Consider the following 20,719-nt stretch of genomic DNA (forward strand, 5'->3'; position numbering starts at 1 on the left):
TTTGCTTATTTGACAAAGCAGTTGGGTGGTTTTGTGTCCTGTGCTTATTTGACAAAACAGTTGGGTGGTTTTGTGTTCTGTGCTTATTTGACAAAGCAGTTGGGTGGTTTTGTGTCCTGACTTACATTTATGGGAGACAGAAGACCATCTGCAGCCTCTCTGCTACCTGTGTGTTCCCCTGTCTGTACAGAAAGTGGCCTATAAATCCAGGCGCTGGATTTACGACCTGAGGACCATTGCGGAGGTGGAAGGCTCGGGAGTGAAAGCCTGGAAACACGCGGAATGGAAGGAGCAGATCCTGGTTCCAGCACTGCCCCAGTCCATCCTGCAGGGCTGCAGCCTCATACACATCGACTACTACATCCAAGTGAGTTCAGCAGTGCTCCTGGGGAGCGTCCCTGGGCTGTGGCTCTGTGCTCCCTCCTGGGCTGAGCTCAGTCTCTGAGCTCTGTAGCTGTGGGGTGTGGGTGGTCCTGACATCAGGTGAACCTTCCCACTGCAAAGCATAATGAGGATGCCACTGTTTTTTCCTTCTCTTCCAGGTTTCTCTCAAGTCCCCAGAGGTGTCTGTCACTCTCCCCATTTACATTGGTAACATTGCTGTGAACAGGGTCCCGCTGAGTCCCTCCCGCTCCATCCAGCACATCCCATCTGCAGTGGTTCCCAGTGCCCCCCCGGAGGAAGAGGAGGCTGCCAGTGGATATCACCCCATGGACAATATCTCCATCCCCACCAAAAGCCATTCCCAGCAGCAGCCCTTCAGCTACGCCCCAGGACTGAGCTTCCAGGAGATCAGGGCGGACTCAGAGCAGACGGGCTCCCCAAGCCACCCCACGCTCTGCCTGTCCACGGGAGCCACTGTCCCCTACTACGCTGAGGGGAACGTGGTGCCCGTGCCCACGGCCAGCTCCCTCATCCTGCCTCCTGAGTACAGCACGTGGGGATACCCCTATGGTGAGTGGCACCCCCGGGCTCTGACAGGGCTGGCAGTGGGAGGTAAAGGGCTCCTATCACTCATCTCTTTGCTCGATGTGACCTGGGTGGGAATCTGGGAATGCCAGTCTGCCAGAGGCTGGTGTCAGAGGGGGTCATGAGATCCCTCTGCCTGCTTTAGCCTCTGGAGGATTCCCCTTTTCCAGCTGTAAAAGCTGGCTGTCCTTCCCACGTCTGCACCCCTGCCTGCCCCGGGCTCGCCCTGAGAGGATCTCCCTGTTCTTGAATGAGCTTTCAGCCTCCCACTGATAGAAAAACTCCCTGGCTTGTGGTGAGGCTGGTGGGAGCAGAGCCAGGAAAGTGATGTCACTGAGATCTTCTGCCTGCCTTGGAGTGGGCCTGCAGCTGCTCTGAGCACACGGGCTGTGGGGGCGGGAGCTGACAGACCATCCAGGGCGGAAAAGCTTGGGGAAATCCCGGCGTGCTGGAGTCCTGGAGCCATGCTGGGGTGGCAGGGGCAAGCAGTGTCTGTCAGCACCCAGATCAGCCCATCTGCTGGCACTGGGGTAACGGGACACTCCGTGTGTCACTTCAGCCCTGGGTTGGGGCACACGGAGCACAGGTCGCCTGGAGCCAGGGGGAAGCTTGTGAAAGAAGGGGAGGGATGGAACAGGACTGGGAGGTGGTGACTTCAACCCCTGTAGGTATCAGGGCAGGGATGGGACTGGCTGGCTCAAATCCTGTGTGTGCACCCACAGACCCCACATATCTCAGGCTGTGGGGTCCTGGCAGGCAGTGCCTGTGTGTGACACGTGTGTGGCAGTGGTTTGCTTCACTCTGCACTGGCTTACACAGGCTGGGGTGAAGGGAACTTCCCAAACGCTCACCATAACTGCTCTCATTCTTCCTTTCCCCACAGAGGCACCTCCATCCTATGAGCAGAGCTGCAGCAGTGCCAACTCCAGCATCAGCAATGGCAACTAGCCCTCCCCTGCTCCGAGCCCTGCTGGCGCTGCCCACCCTGGTGCCACGGGGCACCTGCCTGTGGCAAAGTCTGGTACAGCACAAGGTGTCTTCTTGTCTCTCTGGCTGCTTGGGGGGGGAACTGGCACATCCCAGCCTGGGCTTTTTAAGGGAGGGGGTAAAAAACCAAAAAAAAGGGCAGCCAGAGCAGCCTGCATGGGTGTAGGAGAGGTCTGGGAGACTGACCCGTGTCCTGCTGCTGCACCAGGTGCTGGAGAGCTGGCTGTGCCCCCGGGGTGCCCTGGGCAGCAGCCTGTTCCAGTACTGTAGTCAACACTAACTGCTTTACTATCAAAGCACCCACGATGCCTTATCTGAAACGCTCCTGACTTGGCACGTCTCCACTGCAGGGGGAGGCTGGGCTGGGTGGACTTTCTCTTCTCTTTTAGGGGCCATATGCTCTCCAGAAATGGTTTTGACAGCCTTTCCTCCTTGTCCTCATAGGTCCTTAAGGGTAGCAGGAGGTTTCTTGGAGTAAGCAGGTTTGGGAGGTCAGGGACTTTCAGAAAGCCAAAAGCACAAGCCCTCGCTGTACCTGTGTTGTGGGGTGAGTGACTGGCAGCCTTTGGCCCTGTGGCAGTGGGGAGCTCATGGGGGCACTGGCTCATAACCCAAGAGGCCCTGGTGGGCTGTGGGGGGAGAGCCTGGTGTTCCATGAGGTGCCCACCACCCACCTTCTGCCCTTTTCCAGCATGGAAAAGTTCCTGTCAGACACAGCCCATCCTTGCTCCTGGCTCACTCCTGGGATAACAGTGCTGGTCACTCTGCATGTAGGGGAACCACATCCCATGTGCCCTGCAAGGTGCCCTCTCCTCCCAGGCCAGAATGACACGATGATCAAGTTACAAGAGTCTGTCTGACGCTACCTCTGAGCCTGCCCAAGGGCCCTGCCCGGGAAACTCTTCCCTCTGGGACCACCCTGCGTGGGGGCTCAGCCTGGGATCTCCCCAGGAGTGGTTGGCACTGCCCAGGCAGCACACGAGGGTGCTGGGCCAGGGCCTGCTCTGGTACTGGTTTACTGCCTGTCCCCTGAGCCACAGCAGAGCGTGAGAGCGAGGAACAGGAGCGTGTGGGGACACGAACGGCTGTGCCTCGCTCGCAGCCTTCGGCAGCTCGGGGGAAGAAGCTGGCTTTTCTTTTCTTTTCATTTTTATGCTTTTATTCCCCCCCTTGTTTAGCTTGCCTAGTATGGCCTGCCCAAGCTGAGGAAACCACATCGTTCAGAGCCACGGCCGCCCAGCCACGGCTGGAATTGCGGCCTCCAGACCTCTGGCACCTCAGAGCTGGTCCCCACACGGCCCAGGCTGGGCAGGCAATGTCTGACAGCCCTTTAGGAGCATTGACAGCCGCTGCCTCCTCATTTCAGCCCACCTCTGCACACCCTGCAGGCAGCTGGGACAGGCCCTGCTTTGCACTCTTTCTTTGCAAATGCTTTTTATTTTATTTTGGGGTCTTTTTTAAGCGTTGAACTGCTTTAAGGATAGTGTAGCGAAGGTGCTGTTCTGAGCAGTGCTGGCACAACATGCACCGATGCTGAGAGAGTGATTGTCATTGTCCCTGAATATATATATATATACATATATATATATGAGATGAAGTTTTGTTTTTAATGATTGAATTCGTAAATACAAATTTTAACGCTGTATTTAATAAATTATTCTAAGAGAAGTGCTGTGCTTTTTTCATCCATTTCTGATGCTTTTCCATGTGCCTGTTCATGCCAAATCCAGGAATGCACCTTGCTGGTTTCTTACAAAATGAAACGAGGTTTTTTTTGCTCTCACCAGGAAGGACAGTGACCTTTGCCAAGGCAGCCTGGGGAAAATAAACGTGGTGTGTCCTGACTGCAGTGCCAGGCTTGTAGTTCCAGATGGCTGCAGGGAGTCTGGCACCATGCGGGCTTGGCTCTGGAGAGAGCAGCCACTGCACTGCTGCTCTCCCATCCCTGTGTCCCAAAGCCAGGGCTGGGCTGGCAGAGAGGAAGGGGAGGGTGGACTCTCCCTTCAGGAGGATGGAGGTGGCACAGCCAAGGTCTGCCTGGAAGGGCTGGAGACCATCAGCCTAAAGAGCCATTTGGAATAAATTTACTAAAAATAGAAGAAGGCTCCTCCCCACACCCACCCTTTGGTGATCCCATGGCTGAAGCATGTAGGTGTTGCCTAAATGTTGTCATCACAGGTAGCCTGGGGTGTGATGTGTGCCTTGGACATATGGATCCTTCTTCACTCTCTGCTCAGCTAATGCTTCTGCCCAGTTTCCATGGTTTAAGACTCGCCTTTGCCTGCCATGAGCAGAATTCTGGATGTGCAGGGGGTCAAAGGCAGGTACAGCTCTTCCCTGGGGCTCTTCCTCTTCCTCCCACTCAGCTGAACTGTCTTGCCTGGCTCAGCCTGTAGCTCCTTGGCTTTCCTTGCTGTTGGCTGTACCTATCCCTCCTTCCAGGCCTCAACCCAAATCCCTTCCACACCTCTGGAAAAATTCCTGTGAGCTGTCCATGCCTCTGGAGCTGCTGGGTTGGACTGCAGGCTCCTGACCCAGCCAGGCTCTGGGAAACACAGCCAGGGCCAGGCTGCTCCTTGTTCTCCATGCCTGAAGCTGAGCTGCTGGTGATGTGTCCAGCCCATGTTCCTTGGCTGGAAAATGGGAATGGTGTTTGATTACTGTGGCCAGACCCCCAGTTGATGTCTGTGCTCCTTGTTTCACCTGAATGCACCGTCCGTGGTGGAGGCTGTGGAGAGGAGAACTGGGCTGTGCCTCACCCACTCCCATCTCTGCACTCCTCCCATGCACCTCAGCTTGCTTTCCCAAATTGTTTTTGCTACAAATGGCCCTTGGGCACCTCTTGCTGTCCTCATGGCAAAGCAGGGAGACTCCACAGAGTCCTCTTTGCAAAGCAAGGAGCAAGTGGGAACATTCTTCTTCACCAATGAGGAGTGTCCATAGCCACTGGCGGCTCTGGAGGGAGCAGGAAGGAGTTGGAGCTACACCTCATCCTCTTGGATGCCAGGGCTGCTGCCCAGCACAGACCCTGCAGAGAGGGGCCTCTGCCAGCCCTGGGAGGTGGCTCTGGCCAGGGTGCAGCAGGTTATCACCCCGAGTTTGCCCTGGAGCAGCCTCAGTGTTGTGCAAGTGAAGGGACACAACGGGCGAGAAGTTGTGGTTTCCAGCGCCCCTGCCCAGCCTTGCCCATCCCTGCACTGCCCAGGGGAGGGAGGCCTGGCACAGCCAGCCTTGTCCATGGTTCAGGGAGCCCTTTGGGATGGGCCAGGGCTGCAGGATGGAGGAGTTAGTCCAGCTCTCCTTGAGCCCACCTGTTTCCCCAGGGCACTGCGGCAACAAATCCTTGGACATAAGAGGGCTTTGGCTGAGCCCAAGGGAGCAAACCCCAAGGTTTGGGTTTGGGTTTGGGTTTGGCCACTCACCCAATCCAGGGAGGATCAATCTCTCTCTCCTCTACCTCGCTGCCATGTCCCTTCTCTTCAGCCTCTCTGCCTTCCACCTCCTGAAGTCCTGGGGAGCATCTTTAGGCCCTTGGTCATCCCTGTCTCCTCTTCCTGAACTCTGGCATAAAGAGGAAAAAAAGCCCATTTTTCGGAAACCAGCTCTGGGTAAAAAACTTCAGCAGTTGGGAGGAATTCATTCAAATTCCTGGCTCGGATTATTCAAGCAATTGTTTCTGGGTTTGTTTGAAGTGAGGAGGGGGAGCAGTGGGGCACGGGAGAAGCCTGTGGCTTAATTATTTCCAAACTCAGCATTCAACGGAAAATACCAAAAATATCACCAGCCCTCTTCTTTTTTTCTCCCTGCTGCTTCTTTTTTGTCCTTCATGTTTTCGTTCTTGTCCTGCTCTCCACACATTCCACCTCCATACATTTGGCTTTTCCAGTGTTGTTTGTGTCCTACCAAACTCTGCTTTGGCACCTGCTGTCCCACTGCCGGCAGGAGATGGGGAAGGGGAGACAGGGGACATGAAGGTTCTTCTTTCTCTTGGACAATGATTCTTTTTTAGCTTCCCGCTGAACTTTCAAGAGTTTTGTAAAAGTAAATATTTTCTGCTAGGAAGTTTTCCTGTGGAGCCAGCACAAGAGAGGAGATACAGGGTGTTCTGGGCTCCTTTTGGGTTTTATTCTGTATTTTAAAATATTTCCAACTACCTGTGACAGGAATGTCCCATCCCTCCTCCCCAGGAGAGATTAGTGGGGTAAAACCCTTAAAACTTGTGCCCTTTCTTGCACCACTACTCGTGGCTATAATTCTTTATTCCTGTGGTTCTCTTTACAGATTTTGGGGTTTTATACAACAGTTTGTGACGGCTCTGTACAACCTAAGACTTCTGTGCAATTTATTACTGGGTTTTCCAATGTAAACTCGCAGTTTTCCACGTTTACCATGGCTTCTGGGGAATATTTTTTTCCTGGGTTTTAAACCCCCAAATGTAAAGAACTGAAAAAATGTAAATAAAGATGATCTTTTTTTTAAGCCAACGGGTGTTTTGCTGGGGGGTGTAATGAGAGCTGTCTGTGTGCTGGGGCCTGGTGGAGGGCACAGAGGGTGAGAAGCGGCTCGTGGCTGTCAGTGGATGAATCCACGCTGGAGCTGGAGCTTGGAAGTTGGTTATAGCCAAAGCTAAAGCAAAGTCTAATTTGAGGGGGGAACTGCTGGGGTGGGAAGACCCTGGTGGGTTGAAGTAACTGTTGCTTGTTCCCGTGGTCAATCACAGAACCATGGAATACCCTCAACTGGGAGGGACCCCCAAGGATCATCCAGTCCAGTTCCTGGCCCTGCACAGACACCCCAACAATCCCACCCTGTCCCTTAGAGCATTGTCCAAACGCTCTTTGAGCTCTGGCAGCCTTGGTGCTGTGCCCACTGCCCTGGGGAGCCTGGTCAGTGCCCAACCAGCCTCTGGGGGAAGAACCTTTTCCTGAGATCCAACCCAACCTTCCCCTGGCACAGCTTCACGGGAAGCTCCTCGTCGCGGGAAGGTCGCTCTGGAGGGAGGCGGCCGGAGGAAGCGCTGGGGCGGTTGGGTTGTGCTCTTCCTGCTGGCAGGAATCCCAGGATGTGCAGCTCCGGCTCCGCTCGCCCGGCTCGGGCGGGAGAGGGCGATGTCCGCCCGGCTGGAGCTCGGAGCGGCCGCGGAGAGGCTGCGAGACGGCCCCGGCTGCCTGGGCGAGCCCTGAGCCTCGAGCCCTGTCCCGGGCCGAGCCCTGTCCCGGGCCGAGCCCTGAGCCCTGTCCTGGCTCTGCCGGTCCCCTCTGAGCTCGCAGCAGCTGCTCCAGGAAAACAGGGAGCTCGGCGCAGCATATCCCGCTGGTGTTGGCGAACCCGGTGGGTTTGAGGGGAACAAGAGCCGTGGCCGGTGGCGATGGGATGTGAGAGCTCTGTGTGTTCCTGGTTACTCCTGCTTCTTGCGGGAGCCTCTCCCGTCCCTGATGGCCCAGGGAAGTTTGTCCCGGTGGCTGCAGTGTCCCCAGCTCCATCTGGGAAAGAAGGAGCCCCAGCAAATGCCAGGGGAGAGGAGCCCCCAGAGCCCGTCCCGGTGGGTGTCCGGCCTCACCCACCGCCCTCACCCCTGTCCGGGGGTCAGCACGGGCCCCCCGGGGTGCTGGGACTTGGGTGTTGGTGGTTTGTAGGAGCAGGGATGAAGGCAGGCAATTCCCTACACTCCGCTTGGAGCATCCCCAGGCCGGGATATTGGTGATGCCGAGCATCCCTAATTGGGGATGCTGGTGATGTCCAGGGTGACACCGGCCCTCGCTGGACCTTAGGGTCTCCAGCCTCCCCATTCCGGTGGTTCTTTGTGCAGGGACCACCATCCCTGGAGTCACCCCATCCCTGGAGGATCCCAGGGGAAGGACACGCACCCCACCACCCCCTCCCTCCGCGGCTCATCCGAGAGCGGGGAGACCCCCGGGGCCGCTCCGTGTCCCCACACACCGCGAGGCACCGCGGCGGGGGCTCCGCGGGGACGCTGCCACGGCCCTGCCGGGGCTGCCGGTGCGCGGGGGTTCTCTGGGGGGGTTAGTTAGTTAGTTAATTAATGAATTAATTAGCTGCCGCCGCCAAACTGGGGGAGAGGCTGCTCCGAGGGGATGGGGCGGGCGGGGGGCGGGTCCCCCGGCCCGGGGACTCTTATTTTGACCGCGGCGCTGCCGGGCGGGAGCGGTTGCTGCTCCTTCCCCGCCCGGACCGGCCCCGAGGCCGCTCGCTGGGTCCTGGGGGCTCCCCCGAGGCGCTGAGGGGCTTCTGGAGCACACGGGGGGCTCTCAGACAGACACACAAATACCTCCATCGACACCCCCGGGGGGTCTGCGAGCTCCGGGGGTCCCGGTCTGGGGTGAGCGATGGGAGCACACGGCCCGTGCTGGTCCCCGCCGGGGATGCTCCGGCAGCGCGGCGGCGCTTTGCTGTCACAAATTGTCCCAAAGCCCGGGTTACCGCGCTCTGTGCGGGCACCGTGGGCATCTCTGCTCCTTCCTGAGCTCCGCCAGCGTAACCCCCCTGGTGTCAGTCAGAGCATCGTCTGATACAGCGACGGCTCCAGGGCTGGCACAGCCAGGACAGGAGGGACCGTGGGGTGAAGGTGTTGGATGGGAGCAGGATAACCCCAGATGTGACCCTGGCACCTGACAGAAGTTCTGGAGAACGTGTCCCCTCTGCAGCGTGAGGGTCTCACTGTGAAGCAAAACAAGAATATTCTGAGGAGGAAGGGACCCACAAGGACTGTCCAGTCCCTGGCCCTGCACAGACACCCCAACAATCCCACTCTGTCCCTCAGAGCGTTGTCCAAACTCTCCTGGAGCTCTGGCAGCCTTGGGGCTGTGCCCACTGCCCTGGGGAGCCCGTTCAGTGCTCTGGGGGAAGAACCTTTTCCTGAGATCCAACCTGACCCTGCCCTGACACAGCTCCAGCCGTTCCCTTGGTCCTGCCCCTGCTCACCCCGAGCAGAGATCGGAGCTGCCCCTCGGGAGGAGGCTGTGACAGAACTGTCTCTCTGCCCACTGAGAGGAGTGAGGTGGGGTTGCAGGAAACCAGCCTGAGGACCCAGGGAGGGAGTTTGTTCCTCCAGAGAGGTGGTAATGAATGTGTAAATTGATGTCAGGGCACTTAAAGGCTCCTGTTTCCCTCTAAGAAACAAGGATTCCCCTGCCCAGGAGGTTGGTGCAGAGGTACCTGCCTGTCCCTGTGTCTCTCTGGGGCTGGTGTGATTTCCCTGGGTGGTTTCTGATGCAGCTGTGGGGCTGAGGAGCCCTTGGAAGTGTTTATCTCCCTGCTATTTTCTGCTTTGCTGGAGAGCTGTAAAAGGGATAATTGTTTTACAGTCACGGATTTAGGGCCTGGGCGTTGGGAGGGGCCCTGTGGGGTCTGGGAGGGTTGAAGCTCTTGTGGGTGCTTGGGGTGTGGGAAAGGGAGGGAAAGGGCTGGAAATGACCCCTCTATGGGGCAGGACCAGGTCGAGCCTCTTCTTCTGCCACATCCCTGTCTTAAGATGAGGCAGACACCAAAGATCTTCCATGAGCTGGGCTGAAAATAACCCAAAGTGGGAAAATAACCCCAAAATGGGAGAAGAGACAAAAGAAGATGATTTTCAATGGTTTAACTTTTTGGCAGGAGGACGGAGGGGCTTTTTTGACTCTTTCTGAGGCCTTGCAGGGGTTTTGTGCAGGATTTTTGGCCAAGTGCTGCTGGAAGCTCGGGGAGCTCATTCTGTGCTCAGCTGGGAACGGCGGCTGCTCTTCCCCCCCTGCCGTGGGGTCTCGAGAGCTGCTGGTGCCGCGCCGCGGTGCGGGGGTGCCGGTTTGGAGGGGTCCGTCCCCATCCCACCCCTGTCCCCGTGTCACCCCACCGCCCGTACGGCGCCTCCCCATGGGCGCCGCCATGACACCGTACGGCCCGCGCGCCCCTGGGGGCCGCCATGCTGCCGCGCGCATGCGCCGTGCCAGGCCGAGCGTCTCCATTGAGAAGAATGAGGGGCGAGGGGCGGAGCCAAGGCGTGAGGAGCCGCGGGGGGGGCGGGGCTGCGCTCCGGGGCTCCGGCCATGGCCACAGTGGATGCCGAGGTGAGTGAGAGCGGCGCCGTCCATCTGCCCGGGCGGGGGGAAGGAAGATGGGGGAGCGTGGAGTGGTATCGCCCAGGGCCAGGCGGGTTCTGTCGGGGGCCGGGAGGGGGGCCGTGCCCCCGCCGCCCCATGGTTCAGTCCAACTCCTCTGAGGGGAAGAATGTGGGAGCTGCTGCCATTGTGTGTAGGGGGGCCCGGGACTCTGTATAAGTTACACCCCTCCACGGCGAGTCAGTGGTATGTGCCATACAGATTCCGGGGCTCGCCCCAGTGGGAGCGGGTGCGTGTGGCGGAGGCGGGAGGGGGGAGCGGCGGCGGCGCCATCCATGTTCCGGGGCCGCCCCATGCGGCGGGGCGGTGCTGGCGCGGCTCCATGCAGAGTCCGGGGCCCCGCCGGGCGCGGCGGCGGCGGCGGCGGCGGGCGGGCCGGCGCTATGAGCCATGCAGGGTCCGGGGCGGCGGCGGGCGGGAACCATGCAGGGTCCCGGGCCCGCGGGGCGGGGGAGCTCCGAGCAGGGACCGGGAGCTGCTCATCCCGGGAGAGCCGGGATCGGGAGCTGCTGCTCCCGGCACCCGCTGCCTCCCAACTCACTGCTCATTTGGGGTTTCCGCTGAGCCGGGAGGACGCGCCTGGGCGCTCCCAACCGGGCCGGGGCTGCCCCGCCGCACCGCGCGCACAGAATCGTAGAGTTATGGAAGGGGTTTAAGGATCATCCAGTTGCACCTCCTGCCAGGAACACCTTCCACTAGGCCAGGTTGCTTCCAGCCCCGTCCGACCTGGCCTTGGACACTTCCAGGGATGGGGCAGCCACAGCTGCTCTGGGCAGGTTGTTCCCACTGGACACGGACATGGATCCCAGTCTCCCAGAGGGATGTGAGGACACCTGGGGCTGCAGCACCGGCTGCTTTTGCCAGGCTCAAACTGCTGCCTGGTTTTGCTAGGGAATATAAACTTCTTGTAAGTCTGTGCCCTCAGGTGAGCACTGGATTGCAGCTGCTGGCTGTGAACCCTCGGGCACAGCGAGAGCGACGAGGTGGTGACACAGGTGTGCATCGTATACAGCCTGTGATACAGGTGTGCTTCATGTACAGACTGTCATACAGGTGTGCTTCGTGTACAGCCTGTGATACAGGTGTGCTTCATGTACAGCCTGTCATACAGGTGTGCTTCACACACAGATATAATACAGCTGTGCATCGTTCACAGACTGTGATACAGGTGTGCTCCATGCATAGACCATTATAGAGGTGTGCATCATATACTATAATACACATGTACCTCATACAAAGGCTATAATTCAGGTGTGCTTCATACACAGATATAATACAGGTGTGCATCATACACAACCTGTCATACAGGTGTGCATTATAGATTATAATACAGGTGTGCATCATGTACAGACTGTCATGCAGGTGTGCATTGTAGATTATAATACAGGTGTGCTTCATACAGAGACTATAATACAGGTGTGCATCATACATGGACCATTATAGAGGTGTGCATCATGTACTATAATACACATGTACCTCATACAAAGGCTGTAATTCAGGTGTGCTTCATACACAGACTGTCATACAGGTGTGCATCATACACAGATATAATACAGGTGTGCATCATACAGAGACTGTGATTCAGGTGTACATCACACACAGATTGTGATACAGGTGTGCATCATACAGAGACTATAATACAGGTGAACTTCATACACAGACTATGATACAGGTGTGCATCATATAATATAATACAGGTGTACATCATACAAAGACTATAATTCAGGTGTGCTTCATACACAGACTGTCATAGAGGTGTGCATTATAGATTATAATACAGGTGTGCCTCATACACAGACTGTAATATAGGTGTGCACTCATATATAGGTGAATGCTGGTCTGCACTCATGTACACATTATAATACAGGTGTGTATCATATACAGACAGTGATACAGGTGTGCATGATATACTGTAATACATGTGTACATCATACAAAGGCTATAATTCAGGTGTGCTTCATGCACAGACTGTGATACAGGTGTGCATCGCACAGGGACTATAATACAGATGTACATCATACAGAGACTGTAGTATAGATGTACAGTGACATAGATGTGCAGTTCTACACAGACTATAACAGAGGTGTGCATTATACACAGACTATAATACAGGTGTACATCATACAGAGACCATAGTACAGGTGTGCACACACAGAGACCATAGTACAGGTGTGCACACACAGACCATAGTACAGGTGTGCACACACAGAGACCATAGTACAGGTGAGCACACACAGACCATAGTACAGGTGTGCACACACAGACCATAATTCAGGTGTGCACACACAGACCATAGTACAGGTGTGCACTTGTGTACAAAGGCTGGATGCCCTGTGACTGTGGCCAGGTGCAGTGACAAGGTGTGTCACCTCCATCTGCTCGGGGGTGACAGGTTGGCTGCTGCCTTTCCCAGCTCTCTCTCTGCAGTGCTGTGTTCAGAGGGTTGTGCTGTGGCAGGGAATGTCTGCTCTCTGTGAGGTGAAGTTTGTGGCACCAGGAGTTCTCTGCAAGTGCTGCAGGCAGCTTGAATTTATTTCTCAGACAGCATTCCCCTCATCCTGGGTGGGAGGTGCATCCAAGGCTTCCCTTGTGCTTTCTGTTCTGTCAGAATTGGCCTGATCCTGCTGCCTTTTCTTTGTACTTTTGAAGGGGATCAGGTGTTGATTTTGTGATAGAGGAATCGGCCCTCGGGTGCTCCTGTGACTCCACGGTCCAGGTTTGCTTTCATGGCTGTAACTGGGGCAGGAGCTGGCTCATAACTCATCAACTCCTCATGCACAGGTCAGTCTTATCACTCCTGACACACACCTTTTATTTTGGGAAGCATCTCCCAGGAGTCCTGGCTGGCTTTGCCCTGTGTGCAGAGCATTAAGAACCACTGCTCTTAGAATCAGGCATAATATCCACAGATGTTGCTGTGGATTATGGGGAGGGAACAGTGACTCATTTGGAGTTTAATTCCTCCCCTCCCCCATGAACTCATATATCTGAGGCCAGATCTGCCTTTGCTTCTACCCCTGTGAGGCCAGAGGGGAGGAAGTTGGTATCAAACAGCCTGGAATGTGAGGACTGGAGGAGAAGCTCTTTGCTTCCCCTGTGCTGGTGTGGGAGAGCAAGGACCAACATCCCACATCCATGGTGTCCTGCCATGTGCAAGAGGGAGTTATTTCACTTGGCCAGGGGAGGTGCAGAGGCGTGTTTTTGGGAGGAGATACTTGCTCCCAGCAAAGAGCTGGGAGGGAGTGGGCAGGCTGGAAAAGTGCTGCCTGTGTGTCTGCAGGGAGTGCCCACCCCACCTGTAGACAACCCTGCTGGCAGTCACTGAACTCCAGACAAAAACTCCCAGTCTAGAACAGCTTCTTGCCAGATCTTGGTGTTGATGGGTGAGGGAAAATCTCTCTCTCAGTCCTGAGCTGTGAACTTCAGTGGTCATTCTCTTCTGGTTACCTGCCCCAGGTGATCTCCGTGTTTGGGGAAGGGTTGTGCTGCAGTCCTGAGGTGCAGTAACCAGGATGCTGCCAAAAAGTCTGGTTTTGCTGTTCATTTTCTTTAGCAGGGGTCTTATATCCAGTCCAGTTTGGGACTTTTGCCTCTTTTAGACCTGCTGTAATAAAGTTTAAACTTTAAGGAATTGAGTTTTAAGGAGCTGAGCCTCACTCAGCCAGTTTTATGATCATGCATGTTCAGTGGTTTTGATGCTGCTCCTCCAGTTTGCATCAGTTTGGTGAAGAAAATCAGCTGCCCTTGTGTTTGTGTGCTTCCCAAAATGCTTGTTTGGTGTGAGTTTGAAAAAGGAGGGTTCAGGCCACACTGTTTTTCCTGGGGCTCGAGGTAACCCCAGGGAGGCTGGTGCAGGAAGAGTTACGTGTGTGGCTTTGAATGAAGTGGTTCTCTTCAGAGCCACACTGCATTTTTCATCGCTTCCCCCTCCTCTCTGTTCGGATCTGTAGCATCTTTTTTCCTGGAGGTGCAGCTTTGATCTTTGCAGTGACGAGCACAGACAGGACAGATTTCCCAGCTGCTCAGCACCCTGGGTGAGGCTGGATCTGGGATGGACTGCGCTCCCAGCAGCCCCCCAGGCTGGGGTGAGGACTCTGGGGCTGAGCAGTTCTTTGCCCTGGCTTTGATCCCAGCTCTCATCCCTCCACCAGCCGGTGCTGGGGCTCGGCCGGAGCTCTTTGCCTGCTCAGTGAACTCCCCACTCCATTAAGGGGCAACATTCAGCCACATCCAAGCATTTCCCTGTCCCTGCCTGGAGGGAGGTTGCTGTCACAGGCTGGTGAGTGCAGGAGGGATCACAGGAGAAGCCAGGAGCTGCTGGGCAGTGCCTTGGAGCAGCAGCACAGAGGGCACTGCTGCAATTCCCGCGTTGTGCTTGGCAGGTGTCTCACAACCCAGGGCTGCTTTCAGCAGCCTGTCCTCCCTCAGTCACTCTTGTGGGTCAGGAGAGGGCTTTGCTTTCCTGTGGCTTTTTAATTCACATCCTGTCTCGGTCTGTGTCTTGCAGAACAGCTCCTTCCCTCGGGATTGGGAGCACAGCGAGGTGTGTCCATCTCACACTGGACACACAACACACCTGTGTTTCACTCGTGTTAAATTTCTCCTGGGGTAACAGATTAATACATTTTAACTCTGTACAAAGAAAGAAGTTTTTTTTTTCCCCTCTCTGATACTTAATATCCCATAAGGAGACTTTATATCTTCCCCCATGGGGGTTACTTTGTTAACATGGTTCTACTACACCACTGCCCCGGCCAGGGCAAAGTTTTACCTTGTGTCAAAAGGCTGCTAAATTTTACTTTTTTCATGGATTCTCGCATGCTATGGGCTGGTAAAGGCCCTTTGGGAACTCATCCTGTTCTTCCATGTAGAGAAACTTTAAATAATAACAGAATGTTGTGAAGCTTTAAGGAAGCCTTAGAAGTGCCCTTCAGTTGTGTTAAGCTGATGTGACTGAGCCAATGTGACTAAAGAGAACATCTGAAGAACGTTTTGTCAGTCAAGGCAAAATCAAAGGCCTGCTTTATACTTAAAAAACCCCTCTTCCAATATAATTATGCTGGCTGAAGATGATGATTTTTCATTTTTCTTTGCTGAAATAGTAATAAAAGCCCTTGCTCTGGATATAGCTTTATTAGTTTAGAGGTGATTTTAGACCAAGGTAGCTTATTTTTTGCTTCCCAAAGCAGAGCCTTGGTCCATGTTTGTGAAGTTTTGCCGACTTAGTTCTCTGCCCATGAATGCAAAGCAGTTGCTCTCCCCTCCACCAGCGCTGTGTCAGCACAAACCCTGGTAGAGATGCAATTACCAGCAAAAACCCCAACAACAAGAAGCAAAACAAACAGCTCTTCCATGGAGGGAACCCACTGGAGCTGTGCTGGGAGGTAGAGCTGGATCCCTCACCTTGGAGCAGCTGGACCAGGGGCTGGAGGCACGAGCATCCCTGAGAGAGGGCGAGGTACCAGCACCCTGGGGTATCCCACTTCCAAATTCTCATATTGGAATGATGAGGGACTGATCTGGAATGCCAGTCCATGGCCTTGCCCTTTATCATCTTGCCAGGCACTTTGTCTCTTCCCCTCTCTGCCCCAGAAGTGGGTGGCAGGAAGTTGTATTCCTCTTGCTTTTCCCTGGCAAAGTGCTGGTGCCTGTGCTTTGTGTCCCAGAAAAGGAGGAGGTGAGAGGGGGTTATATTTTGTGCAGGACTGTGAGAGTTTCAATGGCTCTGTTTGGGTGCTTCAAGACACGTTTTGCTGAAGATTTCCCTCTTCCTGACTGTCCTGGAAGCCAAAGGTCACCACTGAAAGGCTCACCCAGCTGTGTGTGGATCAGGTCAATCAGGGATGGGTCCTGTCCTCCCTTGCTGTGTGGGCAGGAACATCCCATCGGTGATGGCTGGTGACTGGTTGAAGTGGTAAAGTAAATCCAACAGGGAATGGGAGCGTTTGCTGTCTCAGTGTGGCTGCCAGGCTCTGGGAAGTGCAGAAACCCAGACTAAACTGGGTTGTAAAAGTGCTCGGTGTGGCATCACTGCCTCTAAAAAAGAAAGGCTTTCCTGCTTTTTCATTTAAACATAGGCAAAGTCTCAAGGACATCCAGCATATCCTCTTTGGAAGCAGGAAGTGTTCTTCCAAGAGGATTCCTGTTTCCTTCTTGCCCCGCCTGATCCCCACCATTGTCTGGCTGTCTCTGCTTCAGTCCCAGCTCCTTGTGCCCGAGTTTGCATTGAGGATAATTCAGCTCCACTGTTCAAACCTGACACACCCTGCGGGCACATCCTGAGCCAGGTGAGCCCACCTGGCGTGGGGCTGAGCCATCTGTGTGCAGCAGGGGCTGGCTTTGGGGTGGAGGTGGGTTGGTAAATATTAAATGCATCCTTTGCAGCGTCTCCTTCTCGAGGGAGAGCTCTCGGAGGCCGTGTCAGTTCAGGACAGGGAGGCGGGTGAGTGGTAGAGCAGAAAATTCAGGTCCACTTGTGTTTGCCTACGGATCATCATCCTGCAGAGCCAGCACACGGACAGGCAGGAAACATGCAGGTGGTGCAGCTGGGGAGGAAGTAAATACAGAGCAAGATAACCAGGCTGCCATGGATAAACTCAGAGTAGAGCCAGGTGAGTGACTGAGCCCGTTTGTTACAGGGAAATGTAAAATTGTGCGAACGGGGATAAAAATAATGATGGTGATTATGTGCCCCTGGGTCAGCTGGGCCAGTACCTGCCCCAGGAGGGGCTTGTGGGCTTGTACAACCTTCACAGCCCCAGCAGAGAGCGGGGGGCTGAGGGGAGTGGAGATCAGTGGTGCTCATTCCCTGTAGTGTGGGGCAAAGGGTGAGATCCAATCCAGGAGCCTTGGGATGCTGCAGCAAAACGTGCCTGCTCCTGCTGCTCTCCTGGCTAGAAAGGACAGGAACGTGGTGCTTATTGCTGCTGAGAAAGGAGGGCAGCCAGGATGAATCCGATGGCCTGAGCCATCTCCTGAAGGGAGCATGGAATGAGGGCACGGGCACCTCCACAGAGAGGGAATTACAGCCCAGGTGTCCAAACTGCAGCAGCCTGTGCTTGGGCCTTGGCTGTGTTAGAACTCGTTCAGAGTACTCCCTCAGATTTTTAGTTCATTTTAGAGCTCAAGTGCAGATGTGCACAGAAGGATTTGAACCTGTTGACTTGCAAAAGGGAGCCCTGGTCCCTGGGACTCTTGGCCATGATCTGCTGGTGTGTTTGAGTACAGCCCTGAGTGCAGTGAAATACATCTTTTCCCTCCTTCTTTTCATTTTTAAGCAGGAGCTCCTGGTTTCTTGAGCATCTGAACTGCTTTCTTCCTTTCCAGTCACACATTTCTAGTCCTTGCAGTTTCAGAGGAAGTTTTAATAGGTAATTTCTCCCACAGGCTGAAAGCCAGAAGGCAAATTACCCCAATGTTTTATCCAACTTCAGTGGGAATTGGGGATGTTTCATATTGCTGACCCAGAGCATTCAGAAGCTCTGCTTCACTCAAAAACCATAATATTGTTTCAAGAAGTGGGAAATTAAACATGCACATGGTGGAAGACTTAGAAAGGATTAATGGGTTTCAAAATTACATGCTTCATCCAGCTGTTGATTTGGGAATTGAAAGTATGCCTGTTGCAGGATTGGGAGGGAGTTATTGAAACGTGGTGTTCCTTGGTGTCTAGTGAATGCAAATGTCCCAAATCTGTGATTCCAAAGCCAAGCCCAACCTCCAGACTGACTCCAGGTTTGATGCTGGATTAGCTCAGCCCAGGTGGGAGCAGCTGTATATTTTTTAGTGGTTTTTTTTTCCCCCTGTAATTTAATTTGGCCTATCCTGATGATCTTGGTTCCTGGGTGTCACCCAAGGCATGTTTTTGGGCTGCCCTTGACCCGAGTTCATTCCCTGTGGGTGAGTTTTGCTTCAGACACATGGAAGGGACTCATGGAAGGTGCTGGAGGCTCCAGTGGCTCCATTTGCCCTGTGAATCAAAGATTTGGGGTGGCTGGAGGGGCAGCACCTCCAGCCTGGGGGTCACTGGGACCTGCACTAAGTAGGAAATGGGTGTTTAAGTCGCTTGAATTTTATGGGATCTGAAAAACCAACTTCTTTTTTTGATGCATTTCTAATGTCCAGGGGGGTTGGCAGCAAATTTATACCCTGTCAAGTGTGGGTTTGTCAGTGCAAGGAAGAGAATATTTGTATTTGGGAGGTGAAAGCATTGACAATGGGCTGGGAGCTGGTTTGTGTGATTCCATGCAGGATCCTGTTGGCCTGCCAGTTTGCACATAAACCTCCAGATTATGAGGGTGTAAAGCAGGAGTCTAAATATTTTATTAATTGAAGAGCATTATTAATATTTGATAGATTAAATCAACAGCCAGAAGGCTCTGCAGAAAGTGCCACTGCTGAACTGGTAACCTACACGTTGGGTGCTCTTAATTGCAAAGTTGTTTGTAATAGCTTTTATCAGCTCTGTGTTTTAAATGTTAAGGATCCTTGAATCCCACACATTAGAAATCCTTTTGTTCCTTGGATTGGGAAGGGTGCTTTTTACCCTTTACTAGGATGGTTTCAAATTGGTGCTTTAACGCCTCCTTACTACACAAAGGTGATTGTTTATAAGGTGTCCTGTAGGGCCTGGAGGCGAAGTCTGGAATATTTAATGTTTTTTTGCCGCACTTTGAGGAGAAACAATGACTGTTCCTTTAAAGATGGGATGAGATGGAATATTTACTCTTGCTGTAGTGGCAGATCCTGTAGCTTTTGTGTGTGTGGAGAGGTGAGGTGAAGAGCCTTGCTGTCTTTTAATCAACATCAACGGGGAGATGCCACCAGTGAGCAAACAAACTGCTCTGAGCACATTTGCTGAAGATTCCTCTGCCTTGAATTTGGGAATACACGGGGTGAGAATCGAGTGCAGCCTCGGGCGTGCAGCGTTGGGAAAGGCCAGCGAGGGGGGATCATATTCTGTCTTTTCTTTCCACGCTGTTTTCCAGCCTCTGCAAGTTGTATTTCTCATGTTTTTGTTTTTGTTTTTTTTTTAAGATTCAGACCAGGTTTCTGTCACAGTGTACTCCGTGCCTAACCCCCTCTTTTTCTGGGTTTTCTTTGTGAGTTTTATAGTCTCCTTCCCAACAGAACATCCCCTTCATGCTGCTGATCTGTTTATATTCTTGTGTTTTGGGGAGTTTAGCACCTTTTCTCACGCAGCTCGAGCTTGATAACAGCACACTGGTCTTAATCGTTTATGGCTTTTATTAAAACCTCATTGCTTTGATGTCTCCTCAAACCTCCAGACTGCCTTTACAGACATCATTTATCTCCTGCCCCTGTGTGACAGCAGGCCCAAATTTTACCTCCTGCTGCAGGTGCTCGTGCTTTTTGCAGCGAGAAGGTGCAGGTTGTGTAGATGCTGAATGGCCTGGAGCTGTAGCTCCAGGCTGTGCAAGCAGTGACACAGGACCCACAGGTCCTCCCCATCCCACAGGACATGCAGATCTCCCCATCCCACAGGACACTCAGATCCTCCCTATCCCACAGGACACACAGATCCTCCCCATCCCACAGGACACGCAGATCTCCCCATCCCACAGGACACTCAGATCCTCCCCATCCCACAGGACACACAGATCCTCCTCATCCCATAGGACATACAGATCCTCCCTATCCCACAGGACACACAGATCCTCCCCATCCCATAGGACACACAGATCCTCCCCATCCCACAGGACACTCAGATCCTCCCTATCCCACAGGACACACAGATTTCCCAATCCCACAGGACAATCAGATCCTCCCCATCCCCGTCCCCACCCAACGTGTGGGTTGAAATACCGACCCAGTGTGATCTTGGCTGTGGAGGAGGGCGGGGGATGATGAGGAATGAGCATGATTTGCCAGGTTGGAGGCCTGACTAGTGCTGGGAAGTTTTACCAGCCAACTTGCCTTTCTCCACCGGGCCTTTGTTTCCAGCCATGCTCCCGATGAAAGGGAGGAACAGGAACGGCAGCTCCTCCATTGGCTGTGGGAAACCACCTCCCACAGCCCTGTGGATGAGCTCCAGTTTTCGGGCTGCCTTGGAGCTGGGAGCACTGGGCTGGCACTCCTGGGGTGCCAAAACCTCCTGGAACGGGGAGGCAGCAGGAGAAACACTGGGAAGGAGGATTTCCATTGTCTGCTTGAGCCTCAGCACAGCGGTGTGAGCGCCCGTGCCTCTGCTCAGCAAACCCTGAGGAAAGGGATTGGATATTCCCAGGGATCTCCCAGGAGCAGGGAGTTTTGATACTGTCCCCCTCAATGTGTTTGTGACCTCGAAGCTGCTGTGGCTCAAGTAGAATTTGCAGACGTGGCCAAAGAGCTGATGGAGGAGGCCCCGTGTCTGTGTGTATTTATACACTGGATGCCCAGGGATACTCGAAATTCTTCTTTAAATAAATGACCAAAAGTCCACAAGTGGAAGTTGGTGTGGAGCTGCCAAGAGTAACTCCTGATTGCAACAGTGTCTGCTTTAAAAGAGATGTAAATGGTTGCTGCGTGTGTCCCTGATGAGTCAGAGCCCTCCCTGCCCGGGATGGTGATGCTGATGCAGTTGCTGATCTCTGCCAAAGCAAGCAGTCCACACAAGGAGATCAGACAACAGGCCTTTTCTCCCCCGCTGG

At 54.1% G+C, this 20,719-nt stretch overlaps 2 protein-coding genes across 3 annotated transcripts in view; both read left to right on the plus strand.

Moving 5' to 3' along the window:
- ARRDC1 (arrestin domain containing 1) overlaps positions 1–6,431 on the plus strand; it is a 39,914-nt gene extending 33,483 nt beyond the window's left edge. Inside the window, exons 6-8 of the mRNA XM_027687880.1 lie at positions 191–367; positions 543–954; positions 1,853–6,431. Of these exons, the coding sequence (XP_027543681.1) occupies positions 191–367; positions 543–954; positions 1,853–1,917 (654 nt within the window). The 3' untranslated portion in view covers positions 1,918–6,431. The remainder of the gene's footprint in view (positions 1–190; positions 368–542; positions 955–1,852) is intronic.
- Positions 6,432–9,930: 3,499 nt separating this feature from the next.
- The window catches only part of EHMT1 (euchromatic histone lysine methyltransferase 1), a 127,109-nt gene continuing 116,320 nt past the window's right edge, over positions 9,931–20,719 (plus strand). Inside the window, exon 1 of one of the 2 annotated variants that reach the window (XM_027687555.1) lies at positions 9,931–10,019. In XM_027687555.1, coding sequence (XP_027543356.1) covers positions 9,999–10,019 — 21 coding nt within the window. In that variant the 5' untranslated portion in view covers positions 9,931–9,998. Of the gene's footprint in view, positions 10,020–12,720; positions 12,852–20,719 lie in introns of those variants that run through there. The other variant, XM_027687561.1, reaches the window with a different exon arrangement.

Source organism: Neopelma chrysocephalum, unplaced genomic scaffold (genome assembly GCF_003984885.1).
Source record: "Neopelma chrysocephalum unplaced genomic scaffold, ASM398488v2 Primary Assembly neopelma1_74, whole genome shotgun sequence".
Classification (NCBI taxonomy): domain Eukaryota; kingdom Metazoa; phylum Chordata; class Aves; order Passeriformes; family Pipridae; genus Neopelma; species Neopelma chrysocephalum.